The sequence below is a fragment of the Heterodontus francisci genome, chromosome 42 (genome assembly GCF_036365525.1).
Source record: "Heterodontus francisci isolate sHetFra1 chromosome 42, sHetFra1.hap1, whole genome shotgun sequence".
Taxonomy (NCBI): domain Eukaryota; kingdom Metazoa; phylum Chordata; class Chondrichthyes; order Heterodontiformes; family Heterodontidae; genus Heterodontus; species Heterodontus francisci.
This window is the reverse complement of record NC_090412.1, coordinates 19,006,618-19,031,161: the sequence shown is the minus strand read 5'-3', so window position 1 is coordinate 19,031,161 and position 24,544 is coordinate 19,006,618. Positions and strand designations below refer to the sequence as shown.

At 42.6% G+C, this 24,544-nt stretch overlaps 1 protein-coding gene across 10 annotated transcripts in view; it reads right to left on the bottom strand.

The window, feature by feature from the left end:
- The window catches only part of ptpn20 (protein tyrosine phosphatase non-receptor type 20), a 332,558-nt gene that overhangs the window by 110,902 nt on the left and 197,112 nt on the right, over positions 1-24,544 (bottom strand). For all 10 annotated transcript variants that reach the window (XM_068020703.1, XM_068020704.1, XM_068020701.1 and 7 more), the window contains 5 exons: positions 24,027-24,120; positions 22,382-22,467; positions 17,151-17,328; positions 5,267-5,478; positions 202-300 (listed from right to left, as the gene is read on the bottom strand). In XM_068020703.1, coding sequence (XP_067876804.1) covers positions 202-300; positions 5,267-5,478; positions 17,151-17,328; positions 22,382-22,467; positions 24,027-24,120 — 669 coding nt within the window. The remainder of the gene's footprint in view (positions 1-201; positions 301-5,266; positions 5,479-17,150; positions 17,329-22,381; positions 22,468-24,026; positions 24,121-24,544) is intronic.

The window sequence follows — 24,544 nt, the reverse complement described above, 5'->3', positions numbered from 1 at the left end:
GTGTTGGATACCAACACATGGCAGGTACAAGAAAAGGATCTCTTGTCTTTTCATCACTTCCAGTGAATTCATAGATGTACTCATACTTAAACTGGAGTTCAAACCAACCTTGGCTCATGTATTCATTTGAAGTACCATCCACTGCCCCCCATTCTCCAAGCTCATTAGTCTATATACACTGTCAGCTTTCAATAAATTTACCAGTAGATTAGTGTCTATTTCGGGTAGGGTTCCCGGTGCTGGTCTGCACATGCTCATTGTTACTTCAGGGGGAGCTCCTCGCAGTAGGTGAAGTACCTCCTGTTGAAATCAAGATAACAATTGGAACAGAAGCATGATCAAATACCATCTCCTTACACCAATGCTGAATTACAGATGTAACCACCATAGTAAAGCTGCAAGGGCATTCATACGAATGTAATGAGACTCCTTCAATTTGTCACATTACTTCAACATGCCAGTGAAATGAATTCATGTTACAAATGACAGAATAGAACTTGCTCAGCACCATTAAAATGTTGGCAAAGATGTAATGCTGGAGTCAAGAAATGACGATTAAGTTCTTCTTTAAAAGTGCAACCAGATATAATCAACTACAGTTCAGCTAGTCAGTGAACTAACATAAACATGGATGGCACAGTGGTGCAGTGGTTAGCACTGCAGCCTCACAGCTCCAGCGACCTGGGTTCAATTCTGGGTACTGCCTGTGTGGAGTTTGTAAGTTCTCCCTGTGTCTGCGTGGGTTTTCTCCGGGTGCTCCGGTTTCCTCCCACAAGCCAAAAGACTTGCAGGTTGATAGGTAAATTGGCCATTATAAATTGCCCCTAGTATAGGTAGGTGGTAGGAATATGGGATTAGTGTAGGATTAGTATAAATGGGTGGTTGATGGTCGGCACAGACTCGGTGGGCCGAAGGGCCTGTTTCAGTGCTGTATCTCTAAACTAAACTAATTTAAACATGCTTGTTCTCTAAAAAGCAGGACAGTGTTTGAATGAGAAATTCTACCTCTCCTCTGTACAGAGAATTAACATTTTCATTGCTGATCGGAGCAGAATTATAACATCTGTGCAAAGCAACTAATCTCGCTTTCGTTCATGCGTAAATAAAAACGGAGTGCTGACTAAGGTCTGATTCATAGCATGTTCCAAGGAGGCTCATAGCCTCCTTCAGTCAAAGGTTAGCAGTTGGACTAGTAATGCAGAATGAGCTAGTCGCATGCTGCAGATACAAAACTCAAAAGAAATTTTTGGGACAAATCATTAAAACTAAAAAAATCATGTGGAACGTAGCCAAGCAGACAAGGGAGGTCATTGGTGCAGTGCCAACTGATCTCAGCAGCCAGGGGTAGAGCTGACCTCACTGTCCTTGCCTTATAGAAGGCAAAATCAGCCAGACACCCCTCTTTTGATCACAGACCAATGACCCCGCCTCCATGTGTATGTCAGGTAATCTGATTAAGCTTGGCTGTGATGACCTTTTTTCAGCAAACACTCTGGCTATATTTACTGACTTGGCTCAGCCGTAAAGAATGATAACTTGGGCAAGTTGCCAAGGACAGCTGGCACCTGTGGAATCCACCTGAGGATCAGTCACCACCTTTAGGGAAGAGGGGAGAAACATTGATCAGGAAGAAAAAAAATCAGCAATGGCTAGAAGGGTATGTACTAGACCTCAGACTTGTGCTGGTGCACCCATTAAGGAGTGACGGAAGACTAGTATTTCCCTTCATCTACTCTCGCCTGCAATTAGACTGTGGCCGGTAACTGTTTAAATTTAATCAGAATTGTCTTACAGCCTTTAAAATTAAGAACGACAATGTTATTCAAACTTGAGCAATTTAGTTATCATTACATAAGATTACACGAAACGTTTGGTGAGAAAATGCCCTTTGGTCAATCAGATTTTATCTGTCCAAAATGCCAATCCTACAATATCCGTTTTAGAACTTCTTGCACTTTATTAAATGGGTTGATTATCCTTCTGCTTCCAGTACTGTTCCTGGCAACGTGTTTCACTTGCTTATCACCCTCAATGACATACATTTCAATGTCTGTTCCAAACTTGCTCTTCAAACTCCTGTGATGCTGCCCTTGCATTTCTGAATGCATAGTTCTTGTTTTCCTTAATTCAATTAAAAAACATAAAGAAAAGGGCTAATGGAATGTCAAGAGGACTAGAATGCAAATGGGGTGGCAATTTAGTTACAGTGTACAGAGCTCTGGTTAGACTCCATCTGGAGCAACTGCATTCAGTTATGGGCAGTGCACCTTAGGAAGGATATACTGGCTTTGGAACGGGTGCAGTGCAGATTCACCAGAATAATACCAGGGCTCAAAAGGTTAAATTATGAGGCCAGGTTGCATAGATTAGGCTTATATTCTCTTGAATATAGATGATTATGGGGTGTTCTAATGAGGTATTTAAGATGATAAAGAGGACTTGATAGGGCAAGTACAGAGAAACTATTTCCTCTGGTGGCAGAGTCCAGAACAAGAGGGGCATAACCTTAAGATTAGAGCTCGGTCATTCAGGGGTGGTGTCCGAAAGCACATCCTCCACAAAGGATAGTGGAAATCTGGAACACTCTCTGTCAAGAAGCTATTGAGGCTAGGTCAATTGAAAATTTCAAACCTGAGATTGATAGATTTTTGTTATGCAAAGATGTTAAGAGTTACAGAACCAAGGCAGATGGATGCAATTAAGGTACAGATCAGCCATAATCTAACTGAATGGGGAATAGTCTCAGTGGGCTGACTGGGTCTACTTCTGTCCCTAAATTCCTTTAATTATCTAGTGCACGCTGTAAGATACTTTTTGAAGATACACGGCGTATCCAGTCATTTCTCATAACTGCTCTAACGAGGAATCATCCTCACTGTTTTCCCCTCTAGGACTTGAGTGGCTCTCTCGTGTCACAACACCCCGAGTTGCAAGCAGTGCTCCAGGTGCAGCTTGACCAGACCGATGTACAGCTCCACAATGAGGGGGTGGAGGGCAGGGGGATGTTTGAACTACACTGACTTGGCAATATAATCCAGCATCCTGTTCACCTGGTGTATTGCCTTCTTGCTCTATTTGAATGCGGTGCGCAATTAGTCATCTTTCAAAACTGGCTTTTCCCTCTTATTTTAAGTGAATATGTTAAGGATATTGACGTTTTTGTTGTCTACGCCCTTTAGAACCTTGAATACTTCAAGAATATTGCCTCAGCCTTCTCTTCTCCAGTTCAAACATCCCCAATGTCTGAAACTTCTTCCTGTAGCTCTGGCAGTCATCAATCATCAATTTAGTAGCCCTTTGCTGCACTCTCTTCAAAGCCTGGATGTTGTAATATGGCGGCAAGAGTTGTGCACAAGACCAGAGCTTTGTACAAAATCCAAATCAATTCCTGAGATTTGTGCTTTTATCCCTCTGGCTAATCAGCCCAAGTTCTGATCCATGTTATCCTTTGGCAGATATTAGAGAGACTCGATATTCATGACCGTATAAGACTGGAACTTCAGTGAAAAACAAAGACTGTATGTTTGGATTATGGATATGATTGTGAATGCAATGCCAGTTCATTCCTTTGTAAGTTACTAAAGAGAAGATTTGTGAATCTGGATGTTAGTGTTTTTTTTTTATCTGTTACAAAATGAACGCAGCATAATGTTAGATGAAGAAGTCATGAATATGAAGATTTACATAAAATGGTAAGGAAAAAACTGTAGCTGCAAACTGGTATTTATACTAGTTTATGATAACATTTTCAAATCGTGTAATAATCACAAATAAAGCAGAGAGTGTGAATTACAGAAATAGGCAGTACTGATGGCGTTGTTTTAGCCATTTCATATTTGACTCCATTCTCACTCTTAAGTGGTGTGCATATGGGAGACATGGGAAACAAATGAATGCGGCAATGGAGGAATGCAGGTTCATTCTCGATGGAAGAGATGGGCCAAATGGCCATTTTTGTTTGTAATTATTTTGTGATGTTGGGTGGGGCAGGGAATGGGGGAAGAGGGTCAGTTTGGCACATTGATCTCCACCTGTGCAGTTCAAAAATAACCTTACAGGGAATACAGTGCTTAACACCCCAAATACAATGGGCAGGATGTCTGGAGGCCGATAGGGGCAAGAATGAAGGCGAGTGGGCGCATAATTTCTCACTGCCGGTCAGCGTGCCATTTTGCTGGCACCATCCCACCCCCAAGCCATTTCTGGGAAGGCTGGATCGGGGGCAGAACGGCTCCCTGCCGCAAGCAACGGGTAGCTTATTAAAGTAACTAAAAGGCCAATTAAGGCCATTGATCAGAGGCCAACTGGAATTTTCCAGTCAGCCTGAGAGCCTCCCACAGCAGCGGCACTGCAACAGCAGACTGTGGGTGGGTGGGGGGGGTGGGGGGATGGAGTTGGCACTCCAGGAAGATTTTGAGGCCACCCCAAACCCCCGCCAAACCCCGCTGCCTACCTGGCCACAGTTGCAGCTACAGGGGGTCCAGCAGGTCTTCCTGTACTAGAGGACCTCCTATGGCCCTCCCAGCTGAGAGCCCACCTGCTGTCTTTAATTGGATGGTGAGCGTGCTCTCTGGTCGCGAACTGGCCAATCCAGGCAAAATCAATGCCAGGTGACGGCTCCCCACATGGTACGGGGCCGGGATTTGTATTTGACCCCGACTCTGGAGCCCCGATCCAAAGCAGAAAATCCTCCCCTATGATTATCCACCTCATGAGTTCCCAATTTGAGCTGTACTCTCTGAAGATGTGTCGAGCGCAGGCAAAACATTTAGATCGAGAGAAAAAGATGGTAATTTGGAGTCCAACTCCACTGGTGGCATGCTCAGACACATCTTTGGGTGGTGGGGGGGGAGGGTAACAAAATATCATTTGTACGTCAACCATGGATGAATCTCTTCAGTTCATCTGTGAGCCAAGGCAGTGCTTTGGTACGTGGCAAAGATGCAGGGTTCAGGGGACATAATCCAAGAAAAACAGACAGAAATCATAAATTTACATAACTGCATTATCTTTGATACTTATTGCATTACTCCAATACATCAGCCACGTTAAAATAAAAAATATCTAAGAGTAAACAAATGAGCAGACTGAACTCTCATCTACAATGGACAATAAGACTTGACCTTTCACCTGCAATGTAAGTTGAATTGGAGGAGCTCCTGTGGCCTTTGCTGATTTGAATTTGCTTTACTTCCCCAGTGTAAAGAGAAATTACTAATTTCACTCAGCAGCTTCACAAGGGACCTGCCTCTGGTAAACCACTTACCTGATATGATAACCCCTTTACTGGTGCTCCATTGACCGCTAGGATGACGTCCCCAACTTCAATCTGGCCAGTCTCCTCCGCTGGTTGCCCTGGAAACAATCTCTTTATTCTCACCAAACTCCCTGCTGGGTCGTTGTCTGTTGGATACATCTGCAGGAAACTGAATCCCAAACCCGCTGAGTTCTTCTTTATCTTCACCTCGAACGTGTTATCTGTTTAAGGATATTCCTTTTACGTTAATAGAAATGTAAAGGTGACACATTTTACTTTGGCTAGAACTTTTTTTTCAACATAGAAATTACTCATAAACCTTTGAAACCTTCCAAGAACCCCAGTCTCTCAAATCAATGGACTAAACTTTAGCAGACACAAACAGGTGGGCTGCGTTTGGATCAGTGGTTAAAATTATAAAACTCTGAACGCTGACCCCCAACCTACTTCTGGAAGTTTATGGAGGCGGGGCAAGGGACAGGAAACCAATGTTTTAATAAGGCTGGCGGATTTTACTGTGGTTCCCCAGGACAGCTGAAATGAGGTGAGGATGGCTGCAGGGAGACCTATAACAAGTGGTCATAATTTACCCCTCTAAGACCCAGGCTGATTCTGATGAATTTCCACTATACCCCTTCCAAGCTATCTCTCATGAGGTTTGGTATCTAAAACTGATCACAGCACTCCAGATGAGATCATATAAAGGCTTTCTACAACTGAAGCATAGCTTTCTCTCCTTTGTATTCCAGTCCTCTTGAGAAAACGGCAAACATTCCATTCGCATTATTGATTACTTTCTGTACCTGTGCACTAATTTTTGGCGATTTGTATACATGGATATCTAAATCCTTCGCTCATCCACAGTTTCTAATCTTTCACCATTACTAAAATATTCCATTTTCTCCTCTTCTGATCCTTATAGTTCCCCATATGAAACTCCATCCGCCACAGTCACTTCATCTGCTTATGCCTCTTAGTAACTTCATGCATGCACCAAAATAACTTAGTTATTATATCTTAGTGTCAAACTTGTGTATACAGGTCATCCCAGGTCATTAATCCGTCTGGTGTAAAGCTAAAGCCCCAGTACAGATGCTTGGGGAACATAACTTGACACATTAGAGAACATTCCTTTTGTCCTTATGCTCTTACCAACCCACGTCATAAGGGTATCTCCAATTTTGTGCATTTTTGTTTTTGCTAATGTCTTATATGTAACCTTATCAAATGCCTTCTGGATGGCCACACAGCCAACTTCCATAGATACTTTCCTATCCACCATGTTAGTGATCTCAAAACATTCAACTAGATTAGTCAAACATGACTTCACAAATCCATGCTTATTCTCTTTGATCAGCTCGCAAGAAATAGGAGCAGGATTAGACATATGGCCCATCAAGCCTGCTCTGCCATTCAATACGATTATGGCTGATCTTGGGTTTCAATTCCATTTCCCTGCCCACTCCCCATATCCCTTGATTCACAGCGAGACCAAAAATCTATCTATCCCAGCCTTAAATGTATTCAATGATGGAGCATCCACAACCCTCTGGGGTAGAGAATTCCAAAGATTCACAACCTTTTGAGTGAAGTAATTTCTCCTCATCTCAGTCCTGAATGATCGGCCCCTTATCCTGAGACTGTGTCTCCATGTTCTAGATTCCCTGACCAGTGGGAACAATCTTTCAGCTTCTACCCTATCAAGCCTTTCAGAATCTTGTATGTCTCAATTAGGTCGCCTCTCATTCTTCTAAACTTCAGAAAACAAAGGCCGACTTTACTCAACCTCTCATCATAGGACAACCCCCTCATCCAGGAACCAATTTAATAAATCTTCGCTGCACTGCCTCCAGTGCAAGTATATCCTTTCTTAAATGTGGAGACCAAAACTGCACACAGTATTCCAGGTGCAGTCTCACCAAAGCCCTGTACAATTTCAGTAAGACTTCTTTATTCCTGTACTCCAATCCCCTTGCAATAAAGGCCAACATGCCATTTGCTTTCCTAATAGCCTGCAGCACCTGCATGTTAACTTTGTGCGTTCCTTGTACGAGTCCCCCCAAGTCTCTCTGAGCATCAACACTTACCAGTTTCACACCTTTTAAAAAAAATATTCTGCTTTTCTATTTTTACAACCAAAGTGAACAACTTCACACTTCCCTACATTACACTCCATTTGCCATCTAGTTGCCCCCTCACTTAACCTGTCTATATCTCTTTGCAGTCTCTCTACATCCTCCCCGCAGCTTACCTTTCCACCGAGCTTTATATCATCAGCAAACTTAATACGTTACTCTGTCTCTTCATCCAAGTCATTAATATGCACCCCACTATTCACTGCCTGCCAACTTGAAAACGCCCCACTCTCTGCTTCCTGTCTGTTAACCAATCCTCTATCCATGCTAATATATTACCCCTTACACCATGAGCCCTTATCTTTCCTATTAATCTTTTACATGGCACCTTTATCGAATGCCTTTTGGAAATCCAGGTATACTGCATCTACTGGTTCCCCTTTATCTACCCTACTAGTTACATCCTCAAAAAACTTTAATAAATTTGTCAAACAGGATCTCCCTTTAGTAAAACCATGCTGACTTGTTCTAATCATACTATGCTTTTCCAAGTGCAATGTTCAGACTTCCTTAATAATAGTTTCCAGCATCTTCCCAATGACTGATGTTAGGCTAACTGGCCTATAGTTCCCTGCTTTCCCTCTACCTCCTTTCTTGAAAAGTAGCGTAACATTTGCCAACTTCCAATCTGATGGGACTATTCCTGAATCTAAGGAATTCTGGAAAATCATAGCCAGTGCATCCACTATCTCTGCAGCTATCTCTTTTCGAACCCGAGGATGTAGGTCATCTGGTCCTGGGGGCTTGTCAGATTTTAGTCCCTCAAGTTTCTCCAATACTTTTTCTCAAATGATATCAATATCCTTAATTTCCTCACTCATTTTAGCCTCAAGTTTACCTCCTATTTCTGGTATGGAACTTGTGTCTTCTACTGTGAAGACAGACACTAAATATTTCTTCAATGCCTCTGCCATTTCCTCATACCACATGATGGTTTCTTCTGTCTCTGCCCCTAAGGGACCAACATCTACTTTAGCTACTCTCTTCCTTTTTATGTACTTACAAAAGCTCTTACAATCTGTTTTTATATTGCTGGCTAGTTTACTCTCATATCCTATTTTTTCCCTTTTTGTCAACTTTTTGGTGGCCCTTTGCTAGTTTCTAAAACACTCCGAATCCTCAGACTTGCTACTTTTTTGCAACATTGTAAGCCTCTTCTTTTAGTCTAATACTCACCTTAACTTCTTGACTGAGCCATGGATGGGTCTTTCTTGACGAATTTTTGTTTTTGAACGGAATGTACTTTTGTTGAACCCTTTGCATTGTTTCTTTAAATGTTTCCCACTGTTCATTTACCGCCATACCTTCCAGTCTATTTACCCAATTAACCTTAGCAAGTTCTCCCCTCATACCTTCGGAATTGGCTGTGTTTAAGCTGAAGATTCTTTTTGTGATTGAAATGTGTCACTTTCGAACTTCACATGAAATTCAATGGTGGTATGATCACTATTTCCCAGTGGATCTTTTACTATGACATTGCTTATTAACCCTGCTTCATTACACAATAATGAAGATAGCTTTATCCCTAGTCGGTTCTACAATGTATTGCTCCAAGAAACTGTCATGAAAGCATTCTACAAATTCATCTTCGAGACCACTGTTGCCAATTTGATTGGCCCAGTCTATATGCAGAATAAAGTCTCCCGCAATTAATACATTACCTTTTTTTACATGCTCGAATAATTTACTGTTTAATGTTCTGTCCTATAATATATGTACTGTTAGGAGTCCTGTAAATTACTCCGACCAGTGTTTTTTGACCCCTGTATTCCTAATTTCCATCCAAACTGATTCTACTTCATGAACTTCTGAGGCAAATCCCTTCCTAGCAATGTTTTCATGCTATCCTTTACTATCAGGGCTACCCCTCCTCCTTTGCCATTCTGTCTCTCTGTCCAAAATATTGTGTACCCTGGAATATTTATTTCCCAACTTTGATCTCCTTGTGACCATGTCCTGTGTTTGTAAACAATTATGATCCACAAATTTACTATCAACAATGTTCATGTTGAGCTAAAAGGAATGTGCATTATTGATACACCCGATAAAGCCCACAAACATTTAATGTACACCTCATCAAGTAAGCCTGTACTTCACAATGTAAATGTACTGTAATTTGTTCCAACATATGCCGGCAATGTCCTCATTTAATCTGCAATTATAGGGTCAATTTAGGAATCCTGTAGTTCCCAGTGAAGAGTCTTACTCAGGGAGCATAGGTTAGAGAATCAGTGCTAAACTGTTGTACAGTCCCTTCAAGCACAGCTCCTGGTGGGAGAATAGGATCTCTGCCTTTACCCTGCCACATTCCACCCAGAAGAATATTGTCCCTCTCTGTTTATCATAGGACAACAATAACTTGCATTTATATAACGCCTTTAATGTAGTAAAATGTCCCAAGGCATTTCACAGCAGTGCAATTAGACAAAGAATAGCACGGACCCAAAGGAGGAGACATTAGGAAAAGTGACCAAAAGCTTGGTCCAAGATGTTAAATTCTAGAAAGCATGTTGTGGAGGGATGATGCTGGAGTCTATCTTTATTCAGTTTCACATCACAAACATATAGCTCCTCACTCAAAACCTCCACCAGTCTCAGAAAGTGTCTCCTTATAAGTGCTCAAGTAAGATCCCAATTAACACCCTCCACCTTCATATAATAAAACAATTGATTGAAAATTAACACAAGAGGCAGCTTTTAAGGGGTGTCTAAAAAGGGAGAGAGAAAGGTGGAGAGATAGTGACATTGAGGGAGGCAATTCCAGAGCTCAGGACCTAGAGCGTCTAAGGGATGGCCACCAAAGAGAGGATTGGGGGGAGGTGGGCAAAGGTAGAGACGTGAGATGGAGGAATGCAGAGTTTTCAGATGGTTGTAGGGCTGGAGGAGGTTACAGAAATAGGGACGGCCAAGGCTACAGACTGGAAGAGATCAACTGATCCCAGTCAGTCCAGACTGTGGCATTTTCATTCATATTTCCACAATTGTATTTGAAAATTATTGGTTTGCCTTGTGCTCTGCAATGTTTTGGTTTATCAGTGTTATATCCTCTGTAGTTATAGAGTAGGGTGCTCTCTAGAGGGAAAATTATGTAAAATGCATAATCTTAATAACAATGCATTTCCGGTTTTATGTATGGAGTTTACGGGATGGTAATAACTGTTCAGAATGGTTATTGCCATATAAAGCGCTCTTGTACTCTAATAAAATTACAATGGAGAATCCTTTCTTCCATTCATCATGCTCCAATCTGTTCTATGGTTCTAAACGTAATAACCAGGACAAGTGCCATATATTACAACCAATTCCACTTTCAAATGTATTCTACACTTTATGAATAGTGGGGAAATTAAAGTAGAGAAAGGTTTTTACATACAGTGGCTCTGAAAATATAATTTTAATCAGATCATAAATCATTTAGATTTACAATTTCTTTGGTGAGTATAATTATCACATTGCCATTTATTATGAAACTAGCAAAATGTAAAAATGTATTGGTCTTTGGTATCCAGCTTTTTGAATCTAGTTGTGTGATTGGAGTTGAAGGAATGATTCCCCCATTTATTAATTTATTCAGGATTTCAGGTTATAATTGAATTCATGGAAATGTTACTGCCTGGGTGGTCTATTTCAGAAATATATTAATTATTCCCTGTAATCTTGTATCTGTCTGATGTTTATAAAAGGCATTGATCTATGCAGACGTCTTGCCATTGCAGGACTAATTACTTTATATTAGTGTTAAATTGTGTGGTTGTTATCAGCAGTACAGGGGTTTAAATAGAAACCATTTAAGAAGGCCAGATTTTCCTTTCTTTCAACCAGATTTTATTTGTGTGCTTTGTGAGATGTTTAACATCCTTAAAGCAGGCAGATCCAGAATAGCTCTGAATGCTTAAAGTGCAGATTCAGATCAATGAATCAACAAGCCTGGGACTAGTCTTTTTAGGCTCTTGGGCCACCAACTGGAATGGTTGCATGAGACATCATGACGGGAGGATATGTAAGAAAATGTCCTTCTTGCAAATGCAAGCTGAAAAAGCGGCAAAAATTCATTAGTACATTGTTCGACAAATGTTCTAACCCCCATATGCCAAGTGCTGATTTTTGTGTCCCACCACCAGATAAGGACCATTATTTTGGTCTAAGTGACCTGCAATTTCACGCCCTCTGAGAGAACGCAACAGAAGTTGAGAGGAGGAAGCATTACACTCTACAAACACACACACACACAAGCTCATGTTTAAGCGATGAATGGTCTACTCCAGAATGTGTCACTACCAGTACACATACTGAATGGGTATGGTAGTGGAATGATTATAGTGATAGACCAGGAACTCACGGGTCACGTGTTCAAATCCCACCATAACAATTTCACAAATTGTATGAAATAAATCTACTCATTTGTGGGCTGGTAATAGAAAGAAAATGCCCATGAAGGCTGGTTCACTATTATTTTTCAGGAAAAGGAATTGCCATCCCTACATCATCTGGCAAACATGTGACTCCCATCCTATGTGGTTGAAGCTTAATGCCCTAAGGGCAAATAGGGATGGGAAAGAAAATGTTGCCTACAATACAATAACAAATATAAAAAAAATGTTGGGTGCATTTACTTCAAGTGCTTGGTTAAAGCAAACATTTTGCATCATATGGGGATATCCCATTTAAAGGTTCCACTGTAATTAAATACATCACAGTCAGAGTGGAGAGGTTATAATGACAAGCAAGATTGAAAAGAGGTAAGTAGCTCGGAGCTGAGAACATGCAATTAGAGTTTAAGATGCTTTTTCATCGATGTCAAACAAGATTCTAATAGGATGATGAATTGATAGAGACTCTCAAAGTGTTTTAAGCTCCAATGAGGCATGAATGCCAAAGGTTTGAGACCATCAAATGGCCACTTAAAAGGAAAGGACTTGTTAATAATAATGTTCAGTAGGAACCATCTTGGATGTATCCCAGTTACCCTTTGGATCTGGAATTCTGCATTGCTTCTTGGAATATAACAGCATTTCTTCGCATCTTCATTGTGTATAAATTTTCGATGGTGTTGACTTTAGATGGGTTCTTACTCCCATTAGTATCCAAGTGTTTGTGTCCAGTAATATGTTGATTACGTCACATAGAATTATAGCATTATAGAATGATACAACACAGAAGGAAGCATTTCAGCCCATCATACCCGTGGTGGAGCTATCCAATCAGTCCCACTCCCCTGCTCTTTCCCCATAGCCCTGTATTTTTTTTCCTTCAAGTATTTATCTAATTCCCTTTTGAATGTTACTACTGAATCTGCTCCCCCCACCCTTTCAGACAGTGCATTCCAGACCACAACAGGGAGACAAATGGAATGTTGGCCTTTATTGCAAGTAGGGAAGTCTTGCTACAACTGTACAGGCATTGGTGAGACCACACCTAGAGTATATTGTACAGTTTTGGTCTCCTTGCTTAAGGAGTGAGATACTTAGATTGGAAGAAGTTCAGAGAAGGTTCACTAGGCTGATTCCTGGGATGAAGGGGTTGTCTTATGAGGAAAGTTGAAGCAGGTTGGGCCTATACTCATTGGTGTTTAGAAGAATGAGAGGTAATCTTATTGAAACATATATGATCGAGAGGGTTTGACAAGGTAGATGCTAAGAGAATGTTTCCCCTCGTGGGGGAATCTAGAACTAGGGGGCACAGTTTCAAAATAAGGGGTCTCCCTTTTAGGATGGAGATGAGGAGGAATTTCTACTCTGAGGATCATTAGTGTTTGGAAATCTCTTCCCGAGAGAACAGTGGAGGCTGAGTTTTTGAATATATTCAGCCCAGCCCCCAAAGTGTGGCACCCAGAATGGAACGCAATACTCCAGCTGCGGCCTAACCAATATTTTGTGAAGTTTTAGCATAACTTCCTTGCTTTTGCACTCGATGGGCTAAGAATTTGATTAGGCTCATTTGCAGGCGCAGGATTTATGATTAGCCTGAGCCCAGTCAAGATTATGCAGGCAGCAGGCAAACTTTGTGCTGCCTGCTTATCACAATGATTGTAGCGTGGAGCCAGTCAGCAACACGATTCACAGGGGCCCAGGTGCATGCATGGCTAGCAGGAATTACAGCTAATCTGCACTTCTAAAAGGCATGCTGCCCCTCTTAAAGGGGAGGTGCATTCTGGTTACAGTAGCTAGTAGAACTATTTGAGAGTTCAATGGAGCAGCAGGCCAAAGAGAGGGCTCCCAGGTTCTCTGATGCAGCATTGGAGGCCTTAGTCCAGGAGGTCAAAAGGAGGAGAGAGGTCATGCTTCCACAGGAGTCCCTCGAGGCATACCCTACAAACGAAATGGGTGCCAGGGAGGTGAATTCCAGGAGTCTGCCCCAGGGACACGGCTGCAGTGCCGGAATAAGTTCAATAAATTCATACAAGTGGTCAAGGTCAGTGAATGCATCTTTCAATGGCATCTCCTATCCACCTCTCCATCAACCTCTCACACTGAATGCACCACAGCCCCATCACTCACCAATCAGTAATCAGGACTCAAGCCTAACACTCAGATGCTCCACTTCACCCTCGCACAATTAAGAATACTGTCAGCCTTACAGCCATCACTTGCAGCTTCCATGTACCTTCAGTTATTTAGCCCTTGCAGCCACCAGTACAGATACTGTTATAGCTTTAGAGGGTAGTCAAGTTGGGATAAGTAGTGGGTTGCATCCAGGCCAGGAGGAAAGGATAGCATGTGTGCCAGTTCCACACATAGCGAGATTGCAGATGAGTTCTACTACAAAGGACTCAGATGAGGACATCAATGTGGTGGTGTACAGGAGAATGCTGATGGGCATGCACACAGAGATGTATTGGCAAGCTTGCCACACTGCCTGTTGTCACTGTCAAGGAGCATGGAGGAGCCCGGCTCCCAATTGGCACAGGGCTTCGCGCAGAGCTTGGAGGCGATCCTTTCCTATGTGGAATTGGTGGCCAACTCCATGACAGCACTTGCAGACCCAGCCATGATGGACTGTCTGGGGGCCAACATCTCAGCTTCCATTGCAGCAGAGGTAGATGCCACGCAACATCTCAGTGCTCAGTGGAAGCTCAGATTGAGGTCATGAGATCTCTATTTGTTGCCATACAAGCACAAGTTGATGCCATGCAGGCCTCAGTCTGCTACCATCTTGGCTGCAGAATCTAGTGCTCAAAGGGGCATGCAGGCTATCACAGCAGTCCAGGATTCTAGCAGATTACTAGGATTGCTGAGGTGCCACCCAGGCTGTGACAGTGGCTCCGTGGTGCAAGAACCTGCTGTCGTCCCTCACGACAGCATTCCTGCTCCCTCCATTGTCACTCTGCTAGTGCCCTTGCTGTTGCCTATCAGCCAGCCAGCCCAGACTGTTGCCGCCTATGCCAAGGTGGTGCAGTCCAATGCCAGGCCCTCAAGGTCGAGAGTTGCTCGAGAGCATCCTGCTAGACCATGTGCAGTCTAGTCCAGTGAAAATCAGCAGCCTTCCACCAGCCATGCTGCAGTCACTAGGGTAGCAATGCATAGGAGCACTAGGACAGGCAAAGGCACTCAAGACAAGAACGAAGGGATTGCACAAAGGTGAAAAGTTCAGTTTGGCATGTATTATTGGAAGCGTTGTTGGGTAAAGTTGTTATGGAATTCTTTTTTGTGGCGTTTTTTATTTCAGGATTTAGGCCAATAGGTCAGTAGCAGAAGGATGGAAAGATGGGGAATTGTGGAGCAGCGGTGAAGTGGTGATGTGATTTTAGGGGAAATGGAGTCTGAGTAGCTGCTCACAGCCAGCCCATCCTTCGTGGAGGGGCCTCCTCCCTTCGTCTTAACAAGGGCTCATCAAAGGCCCGGTGGTAAGAGATTCGCCCTCATGGGAGCGAGGATGAGGACGATACAGCATACCATCATATATTTGGAGACACTCTGGCAAGTACAAGAGACCTCCCCCCACACTGAGCTGTCCGGCAGTGGAACCGTTGCTTCAGAACACCGATGGTTTGCTTCATATTGTTCCTGGTGCCAGCATGGCTCCCATTGGACGCGTGCTGTCCACATGTGGTCGGGTGGAGGAGAGGGGGGGGGGGTCACAAACCAGGTGCAGAGCGGGTAGCCCATGTCACCAAGCAGACAGCCTCTGGTTCATCGCAGTGCCTGACAGGTACAGGATGAAAGTGTCATGGCTGCTGCCAGGGTAGTGGACATTCACCGACACGATGCTCTATGCATGATCACACACCAACTGCAAAGTCATGGAGTGGTCACCCTTGCGGTTCCAGTACACCTCCCCGTTAATATGCGTGCAGTTGATGGCTCCGTGCACCAGGGAGTCCTGCTGGCCTGGCAAAGCCATGTGTCTGCTCCTCCTGCATCTCTTTGGTTAAAGAGACTATGAAGTTCCCTCTCCTGATATATAGGGCCTCTGTTACCCCGAAGGACAGCGAGCTGAGAGATGTTGGCAATGCTCCCACAGTGAAGTTGGGCGCCCGATTTAAGATGTACTGCTGCTGTATAGGATAGACAGGAGTCAGGAAACGCAGCAGTGTAAGGGAGGTGGGAGCTGCAGGCTCCACAAGGTAAGTGCCTTTTACAGCACTCCTTGTGGGCCAGGAGGAGCAGCAGTGCTCTGTCCTCGCCTCCCCCAATGTCCCGATTGCCAACAAAACCCCCTCCAGCTTGATGTGTCCTCTTCTCCCCCTTTCTTACCACAATTGGCTGATCATTCCCCACTTCTGGATATCAGGGACTGCCCCATAGGTCCCGAGTTCCAGCCTCCTGCCCTTGGTGTTCCCACCCACCCGCCAGGCTGTTAGCATGGTCATCTGCTGGACGGGAAACAAATCCAAAAAATGATACAGGTCCCACTATTAAGTTCGGCGGGACCACTGCGTTCTTGACCTGGACAGGTTCATCAGCACTTTTCAATTTCCCCACCCCGACTCCCTGTAAATATCAGGGCTAACGTTTCTACAATCACACCATTTTATCATTGAAAAAAAAAACAGTTCCATTCACCAGCTTGACTAATGAGGCAGCAACCTGTCTTGGATGTGTCCTTCAATTGTAACTACTGAATTGTTGTAAAAATCCATCTGGCTCATTAATGTCCTTTAGGGAAGGAAATCTGTTGCCCTTACCTGGTCTGTTCTACATGTCACTCCAGACCCACAAATGCCCTCTGAAATAGCACAGCAATTGTATTCAAGAAGGTAGCTAGGGCAATTCGGGATGGGCAATAAATGCCAGGCCTTTTCCCGTGACTGAAATAAAAAAAGCATCTAATATTCTCACTATGCGGCGTGATAAAAGATTTAGTGGTAAATTGCTCCACACTATCTGACTGGGAACCTGGATTCTAACTGCTGAGCTACATGTTATTGCTTGCAATGAAATTTATAATATGTGGCATCAAATTTAGCCAGGGCCACCTTTAAAAGGGAATGCTAGGAAACTATCAGCATGACTTTATACATATAACTGCTATTATTGCAGTTATTCAGAATATGTGCTGAACTTTAAAAAAATTCGCTTCATCATTTCAAGTAAAATTTGTTGTCTTATCTCTTTTGTTTGTAACTGAGTGGCAAAGGATGGCCTTTTGTACAAATTAATAGCTAGCGCTGAAGTCAAAAGTTGAATTCAATTCTAACAATTATCTTCGTAGAGCTTCAAAAATCTTCCTTTCCATGCCATGGAGACAGGTTATAAATTAGACTTAAAAAAAAAGAGCCATAGTATCATGGTGCTGCGTTTCGTAACATCAGCCCCTACCATCTGTCATGAAGCTGTAGTCCTTGGGTACAACAGACAAGGTTGTTGCTATGGAATCATCAGGATATTCATCTTGTTTCCTGTGCCTACTGTCAGTGAGAATGGGTCCCTGTTGGCCTTCATAACCGGGATTCCCAGCTGTTGCTTGCTGTCCTCTCTCAAACACCAGCCGCACCACCTGGCAAAGAGACACGGAATAATTGAATGAGTCGTTTGTCAGCCAGCTGGTCCGACCACACACAAAAGGTCTATGCCATCACATCTTTTTTTCCTGCATACACTCTATCGTTACACGGCACAGGGCTCCCAAGTCAAATTTAACAGGGGAAAGCAGATGTGGAGACGCAAGGAATCATTTTCTTTTTCTCTTCAGATTATCATGCAGGATCAACCCAAGATCAATTTGTAGTGAAAACTTAAATAATGTGCAGAATATGAAGGGTGCTCGCTGGACATTTTTGTAGACAGTACTCAGGATGAATAGACCTCTCCCCAAGCAAGTATGTGGTCATTTCTCCTACCATAAAAATGTCTTTGACAAAATGTATTTCTCATCTCTGATCTAATGGGGTTGGGGACTAGTTAGCTAGAGCTTATAGGCTGGCAGCTGGTCTAATGTGTCTTGTTTAGTGCATGTTAGACAGCAACTTTGCTAGGGATAGGTTATCAATGCACTCAGTAGGAAACCTTGTTCGTATATGTTAGCTTCACTTGAGATTTTTTTGTCTCAAGTATCGAAATTAAATTTAATAGAGTAATATTAGAGATTTTTCTTGACATTGTTAATTCAATTGAAACATTTTCTTGTGGCTGCTCATGTTATTGCTAATCTCACAGGAGCACTGCCTTCTTGGGATGAGATTTTTGGGAATGTGAAGATTCTGAAACTTCAGCAACAATCGATATCATGTAGTGCTGGTATCCCCTGTTCCTACATGGAAAAGCAGATTCTACCAATGAGAAACTTCTCTGCTTTACTTTTAAGGGAAGGGTGACAAGTGTGAATTGTGTCCCATGATGTAAATGTGTACACTGTAAAAGCAAGCTTAGCGTAAAGACAGCTTCTCCTTTAAAAATGCCACAGACTTCATTGAAAAGTATCCGGCAAATCAAAGGTGAAATAGTTTGCCAAGCACAGAGAAAGAGTGACAATGCACATCCAATCCCCTCGCCGTGTCACAAAGATGTCAGTGTGTCACTCACGTGTGAAGCTATTGTGATCAAAATAACCCACAGCTGTTTTTTGCTTCCCAAGTATGAAAGGAAGACTGCTTAATAGGATTGTCTTGATCCAACACAATACAAATGTATCAGCACATGTCACATTCGTAGAGATTCTGTTACAGTGCAGCCATGCTTTCCTGCACAACTCCTCTAACATGGTTACAGCAGTTTAACATTCTGCTCACAGCCACACACCACCAGTGTTCCAATTTGCAGTTTGTGATATGCCACATACACACACCACAAAGCTAGCAGTGTCTGTGTCAGCCATAGCTCAATTGGGAGCACTCTCACCTCTGAGTTAGAAGGTTGTGGATTCAAGTCCCACTCCAGAATCTTGAGCACATAATCCAGGCTGACTCTCCAGTGCAGTGCTGAGGGAGTGCTGCACTTTCAGAGGTGCTGTCTTTTGGATGAGATGTTAAACCCAGGCACCGTCTGCCCTCTGAGATGGAATTAAAAGGTCCCATGGCACTATTTTGAAGAAGAGCAGGGGAGTTCTCCCAGGCATCCTGTCGAATATTTATCCCTCAATCAACATCACAAAAGCAGATGATCTAGTCATTATCACATTGCTGTTTGTGGGAACTTGCTGTGTGCAAATTGGCTGCTGCATTTCCTACATTACAAAAGTGTTGACACTTCAAAAGTACTTCATTGGCTGTAAAGTACTTTGAGACAGCCTGAGGTCATGAAAGGCACTATATAAATGCAAGTCTTTCTTTCTTTTCACCTCCAAGAATTGCCCAAAGGTGTGAGTTGTGAAACATTGTCGTCATTAAGTTATGGTATGGCTGTTGTTCAATGATGCCTCCAGGTATTTCATCTCTATCTCTGTAAGCTCCTCCAACCCTACAATCCCCTGAGAACTCTGTATTCCTCTAATTCTGTGATCTTGAGCATCCCCGATTTCCTTTGCCCCACCATTGGGCCGTGCCTTCAGCTGTCCAGGCCCTCCGCTCTGAAATTCCCTCCCTAAATATCTCTGCCTCTCTACTCCCCTCTCCTCCTGTAAGAAGCTCTTTAAAACCTATCTCTTCCGTCAAACTTTTGATCACCTGTGCTAATATCTCCCTTTGGGGCTTGGAGTCAAACTTTGTTTCATAACACTCTCAAGAAGCACCTTGGGATGTTTTATTACATTACGGGTGCTATATAAATGAAAGTTCTTGTTGATCAGGATCAGGAAGCTATGCTAAACTTGTATAAAACACTAGGATGGTCCAGCCGGAGTATTATGACTGATTCTGGGCATCACGCTTTAGGAAAGACATCAAGGCTTTGGAGAGGGTACAGATAAGATTGACTAGAATTGTTCCAGGGATGAGGGTTTACAGTTTGCAAGGATAGACTGGTGAAATCGAGATTGTTTTCTTTGGGGCAGAGAAGGCTAAGAGGAGATTTGATAGAGATAAAACGGTTAGATAAAGTAAATAAAGAGAAACTGTTTCCAATGACTGGAGTGTTGATAACCAGAGGGCACAGGCAAAAGGACGAAAGACGACATGAGGAAAAACATTTTTACACAATGCGTGGTTAGGATTTGGAAAATACCGTCTGATCGGGCAGTGGATACAGAATCAATAGTAACCTTCAAAAGGGAATTGGATAAATACTTGGAGAATAAATTTGCAGGGATATGGGATAAAAGTGGGGGAGTGTGATAAATTGGATAGCTCTTCAAAAGAGCCAACATAGACTCAATGGGCCGAATGGCCTCTTTCTGTGCTGTACTCTTCAATGATTACAATATTTCTTTAAGAAACATTTTAACATGTTGTAACAATACCAATGTCTGGTCAATGAGCCATTTTTAAGTTCTGGAGCAGATATTGCAGTAAAAATAATAGCGATTCCCAAACCCACATTGCAAATTTATAGTGGTACTGCACCAATATTAATGATACTTAACTATCATAATGTGTGTCTGAATCAGGATGGCAGACAAATATATGCAAATTTATACATGATAAACTGTTCGGGTTTATTCTAAGCCTGAAATTTCATGATGAATGCCACCAATATTTAACAATTTGTTACAGTCGTGTTAAATAAACTTGCTGTTAGCAATTTGTATTAGATTTTGTATAGAGAATAAATATTATAGATTTCTTTAGTTAGGAACAAAAGTATTGTTGAGATTTAAATAAACAAAGTGGTATTTATTTGTGTCATTTGAAATTACCTTGCATCAATATATTCATAAGGGAGACAGCTGATTAATATTCATCATGATGCAAATAGGTATCTCTAGCATGTAAATTTAACCAAATTAACCTGTAACCTCATAGAAAACCCTAAAATAAAAACCATTTGAATACACAACATAAAATTGATTCACAGCATGCTTAGGTGAACACTGAAATATCTGCCCATAAATTGGTTTATAATTTTCATTTAGTTTTGGGTGATTGTGTTCTGTGCGTGCAAAGGGATAACGTTCCTGGATGTTTTTATGTGTTTTCAGCATGTCTTATGATGGGATACAAGAACAATTGCTCACCATACATTACTTGAGGACTTGTCAGGGACAGAGAGGCCACTCAATCTGTTTTACAAGGAGGAGGAAGAATAGCTGAACAGCAGAAGCAAAGTTAAAGCAAGGAGGGAAGTGGTAGGGTGGAGGGATCTGCATAGGGCAGAGACATAGAGCTGCAAAAAGCAACCACCAATTGTGGAGTGGAGGGAGTGCAGTCTCTGGAGTAACTCAGTAGGAGACTAAATATAGTAAAGACCTTAGAACCTAATCGCATCCTATCGCACTTCATGAACCACGAATTGCAGTCGCTGTAGGAGATCGTAGCATTCATTTAACAACAAATGAGACGCATAATCAGTTAAGTGAGTTTTGTGATGATGCTGGTTAAAGGAGGAATGTTGGCCAGGCTACTGAGAGACCTTCCTACTCTTTTTCAAATAACACTTAACATTCGCATGAACGGATGGACAGAGCCTCAATTTAATCTCGGGTTTGTTTCAGGATGAAGACCTGTGACATACTTTTACACCTACTGTCCTCAAAATTGTAGGACATGGCCTGTATCCTGCCACGTTCCGTCAATTCTTTTTTGTTGAGAAACCTAGCTGAAGGGCTGAAGTCCACAGTGCAAGAAATAGGAGAGAAGATACAGTGACTTGAAGAAGCAGTAATTAGGGAATCTAAGCTTGGGATTTAAACCTGCAGACTGTGCCCAGTACTTAAGAATGAGCAATGATTACTGAACTATAAATATCGTCCACCTACACATGCATCATGCTTTAACCCTTTCCAAACAAAGGAGCTCTTCTATGAAAGAAAGCTTTCATAACTAAAAGAAGCAGTGATAAAGGTGCAGGGAGATGGACAGTTGAATATCAAAAGCATTCCCATGTATCTTGCAAGTCACGGATATTTCTGCTACTCGCTGACCACAAGCATGTGATTGAACGATACAAAGGTGGATCCTTCAGAAGATCATTCCAATAGAATTTTCTGTGGCTAACTTTGAGGTAGGCCGTTTGCCATGGTTTCCAAAAATAATGAGTGTTGTACTGCAACGGACAATCAGTAGCTACCAAGAATGCCCAGGGTCTCTCCTTATTTGACCAATGATACTCAGTATTAATATGTAAAAATAACCTACACTCAGGCAGTTAGGATGGGACAATGAATTAGCACACTATTCTCTCACCTCAATGATAGGATGAGCCTGGTCTGGACTGTTGGGATGAAAGTTTCTCTTGAAGATGCAGTGCATTTAGCTGCAATAGATTTATTTGGAAAAATCAAGAACATGTTGTCCAGCACTGGATCAACTTTTACTTTATTTTTTCATTTCAGTTCCTGTTTCACTCTCAGAGGACTAGCTGACTGGATTTATTTCAACTTGTAAGAAACACAGTGAACTATGAAGGTCAACCAGTCTTCCAGTCAGGGATTTTTACCCTCTTGATGCTGACTATAAGATTTCCAATTTGCCACTTGATGTCGTGGATTAACAGGATGACAGTGGTGGGTAGAAACATACCTGACCAGTGTTCTTCAAACGCTCAATAGCTTGCTTATGGGTGATACCCTGCAAGCTGACTCCATCCACCTCCTGCAGACGATCACCTGCCAAACAGAAGAAAGAACTCAGGACTGGCATGGCCTTATTTATTTTGGATCAACTAAGCACTGCAATAGGGGATCCTTAGTTTCTTTTAACTCAAAAGGCAGAATCAGTTGGTGTCCAGTTTTTATAAAGCTGCAGGCCCAGCTGATTCCACATAATTAATTGTTCTTCCCGTTTTTGGGAGATAACCATTCAGAAAAAAAAATGGTGTCGCAATTCATCCGGACAGTGCAGGCCTGAACCAAGAGGCCTGAAATTGGACTTTGGGCCTCATCTAAGTAATATGAGTGAATTGCTGGCAATTGTCAGGCCTCCACAGGCAGCACAGCCTCCAGAAGAATTACTGCCTCATCGGCAATGGCCTCATTAGTCCCAGGAGCAGGGAGGAGGACAGCAGGCCTGGTTGAAAACTAGCAGACTAACGATAAGGTACAGACTCTTGTTTTTCTTCCTTCCTGAGTGTCAAAAACCATTTGACACTTTATTGACTCATTCAAAAAACAAATCTGGTTGAAACTCAAGTTACAGGACTGATAGACACAGAACACAGTAGCCCCGAAAGTTAAGGGGAGGAGGGGATGGTGTGTTGGAGGCTGAAGGATGTGGGAAGGCCGAGGACACGCAAGTCCTGCTGACGTCATTATCATTTTCTTCATCCGTTTCCAGCCTCTGGCCAAATGGACAGCCTGGCTGGCTGGAGGAAACACCAGCAACAGGAGGCCAAAACCAGGGACACTTGGGGATGGTCCCCAGTAACCTGGAGGGGGGAGGTGTGGCGGAGGTGTGGAAATGGAGAGATAATCTGTCACTTTTTTGTGACTACTTCTGGAGACAAGGGAGTATTTACAGAAAAACATATCCTGAGGAGATTAAATGGATGGAGCCATTCCATGATGAGATGGATTGTAAATCATACATGGAAAGAGCACCTTGATCACTAAATGGGCTTTTTTTAGTCAATTCTTTCCTGTTTTATTATCACATAGCCAATTATACCTGGGCTGTGCACTTACTAATCTTCCGTTGCATTTTCTTTTGATTGAGGTCAGTGGTGCTAGTGCTGAGAAATGGGATACCTCCCACTTGAGGCACCCTGTGTCAGTATCAAGCACTCTCAGATCAGGTGTTGCATGGAAAGATACAGAGTAAGTCTTCTATTCTGACCCAATAAAATGCCTCTGTCCCAAATGAGAGTTGGTCTTAGGTGCCATCGTTCATTTTCATACATCAGCTGTCCTTTGTTTTCAATATAGTGACATTGGTACCTAATTAGAGACAGTTTTGTGCAGTGGGTCTATGCCTGCTTAGAAATAGATTGAGTTTGCCCAAACACATTTAATGGTGTCCCTTAGAGCCCAAAGACCTTCATTCAATCAGCCTGAATTTGAATTTGAAGATGCAGAGGTGAAAGGCCAGTCTTTAACCACTCAGATTCTGCCTGTCCATACGGTCATTCTAAGACAACTAATACAGCAGGGAATGACATCACCCAGAATCTGAACAGAGTCCCCATGTACAAGTGTCAGAGGTCATCTTTCGGGCAGGCCATTCTCCCTACCTTTCCTGATTTGACCGTCCAGGTCAGCAGCTCCTCCAGGTATGAGTGCTTTCACATAGATCCCTCCGTTCTTCACACTGGTGTTCACACCACCCTGCAGAGCACAACAGAACATACGTTAAAAAAAAACCCATCCCTTTGGAGATTTTTTTTACATATGTGATAAGCTTCCTGCAGCGTATCAGAACAGGGTATCCTGCAAATCAGCTCCCCAGCATTATTACATGATAAATCTCAATGATGGAGAAAGCTCAGTTTGACGTTCATTGACATTTGTCCTTTGCTACCGTTAAGATATTTAATGGATCAATTCATTGTATTGCTTGGAATTTTAAAAAAACCACACCAGGCTTTCTCATCAGTATCTTCAGTTGGGTTCTCTTTCACCATTTAGACACTCTCCAACCTTGTTCCAATGTTCCTTTTGGGATAATTCTGTAGGCCTATTCCAGAGTGATTCCACTCTTGATCTAGCACATTGTTTTTTTTGTCGCACCTCTCACCTGATTTAGCAATAG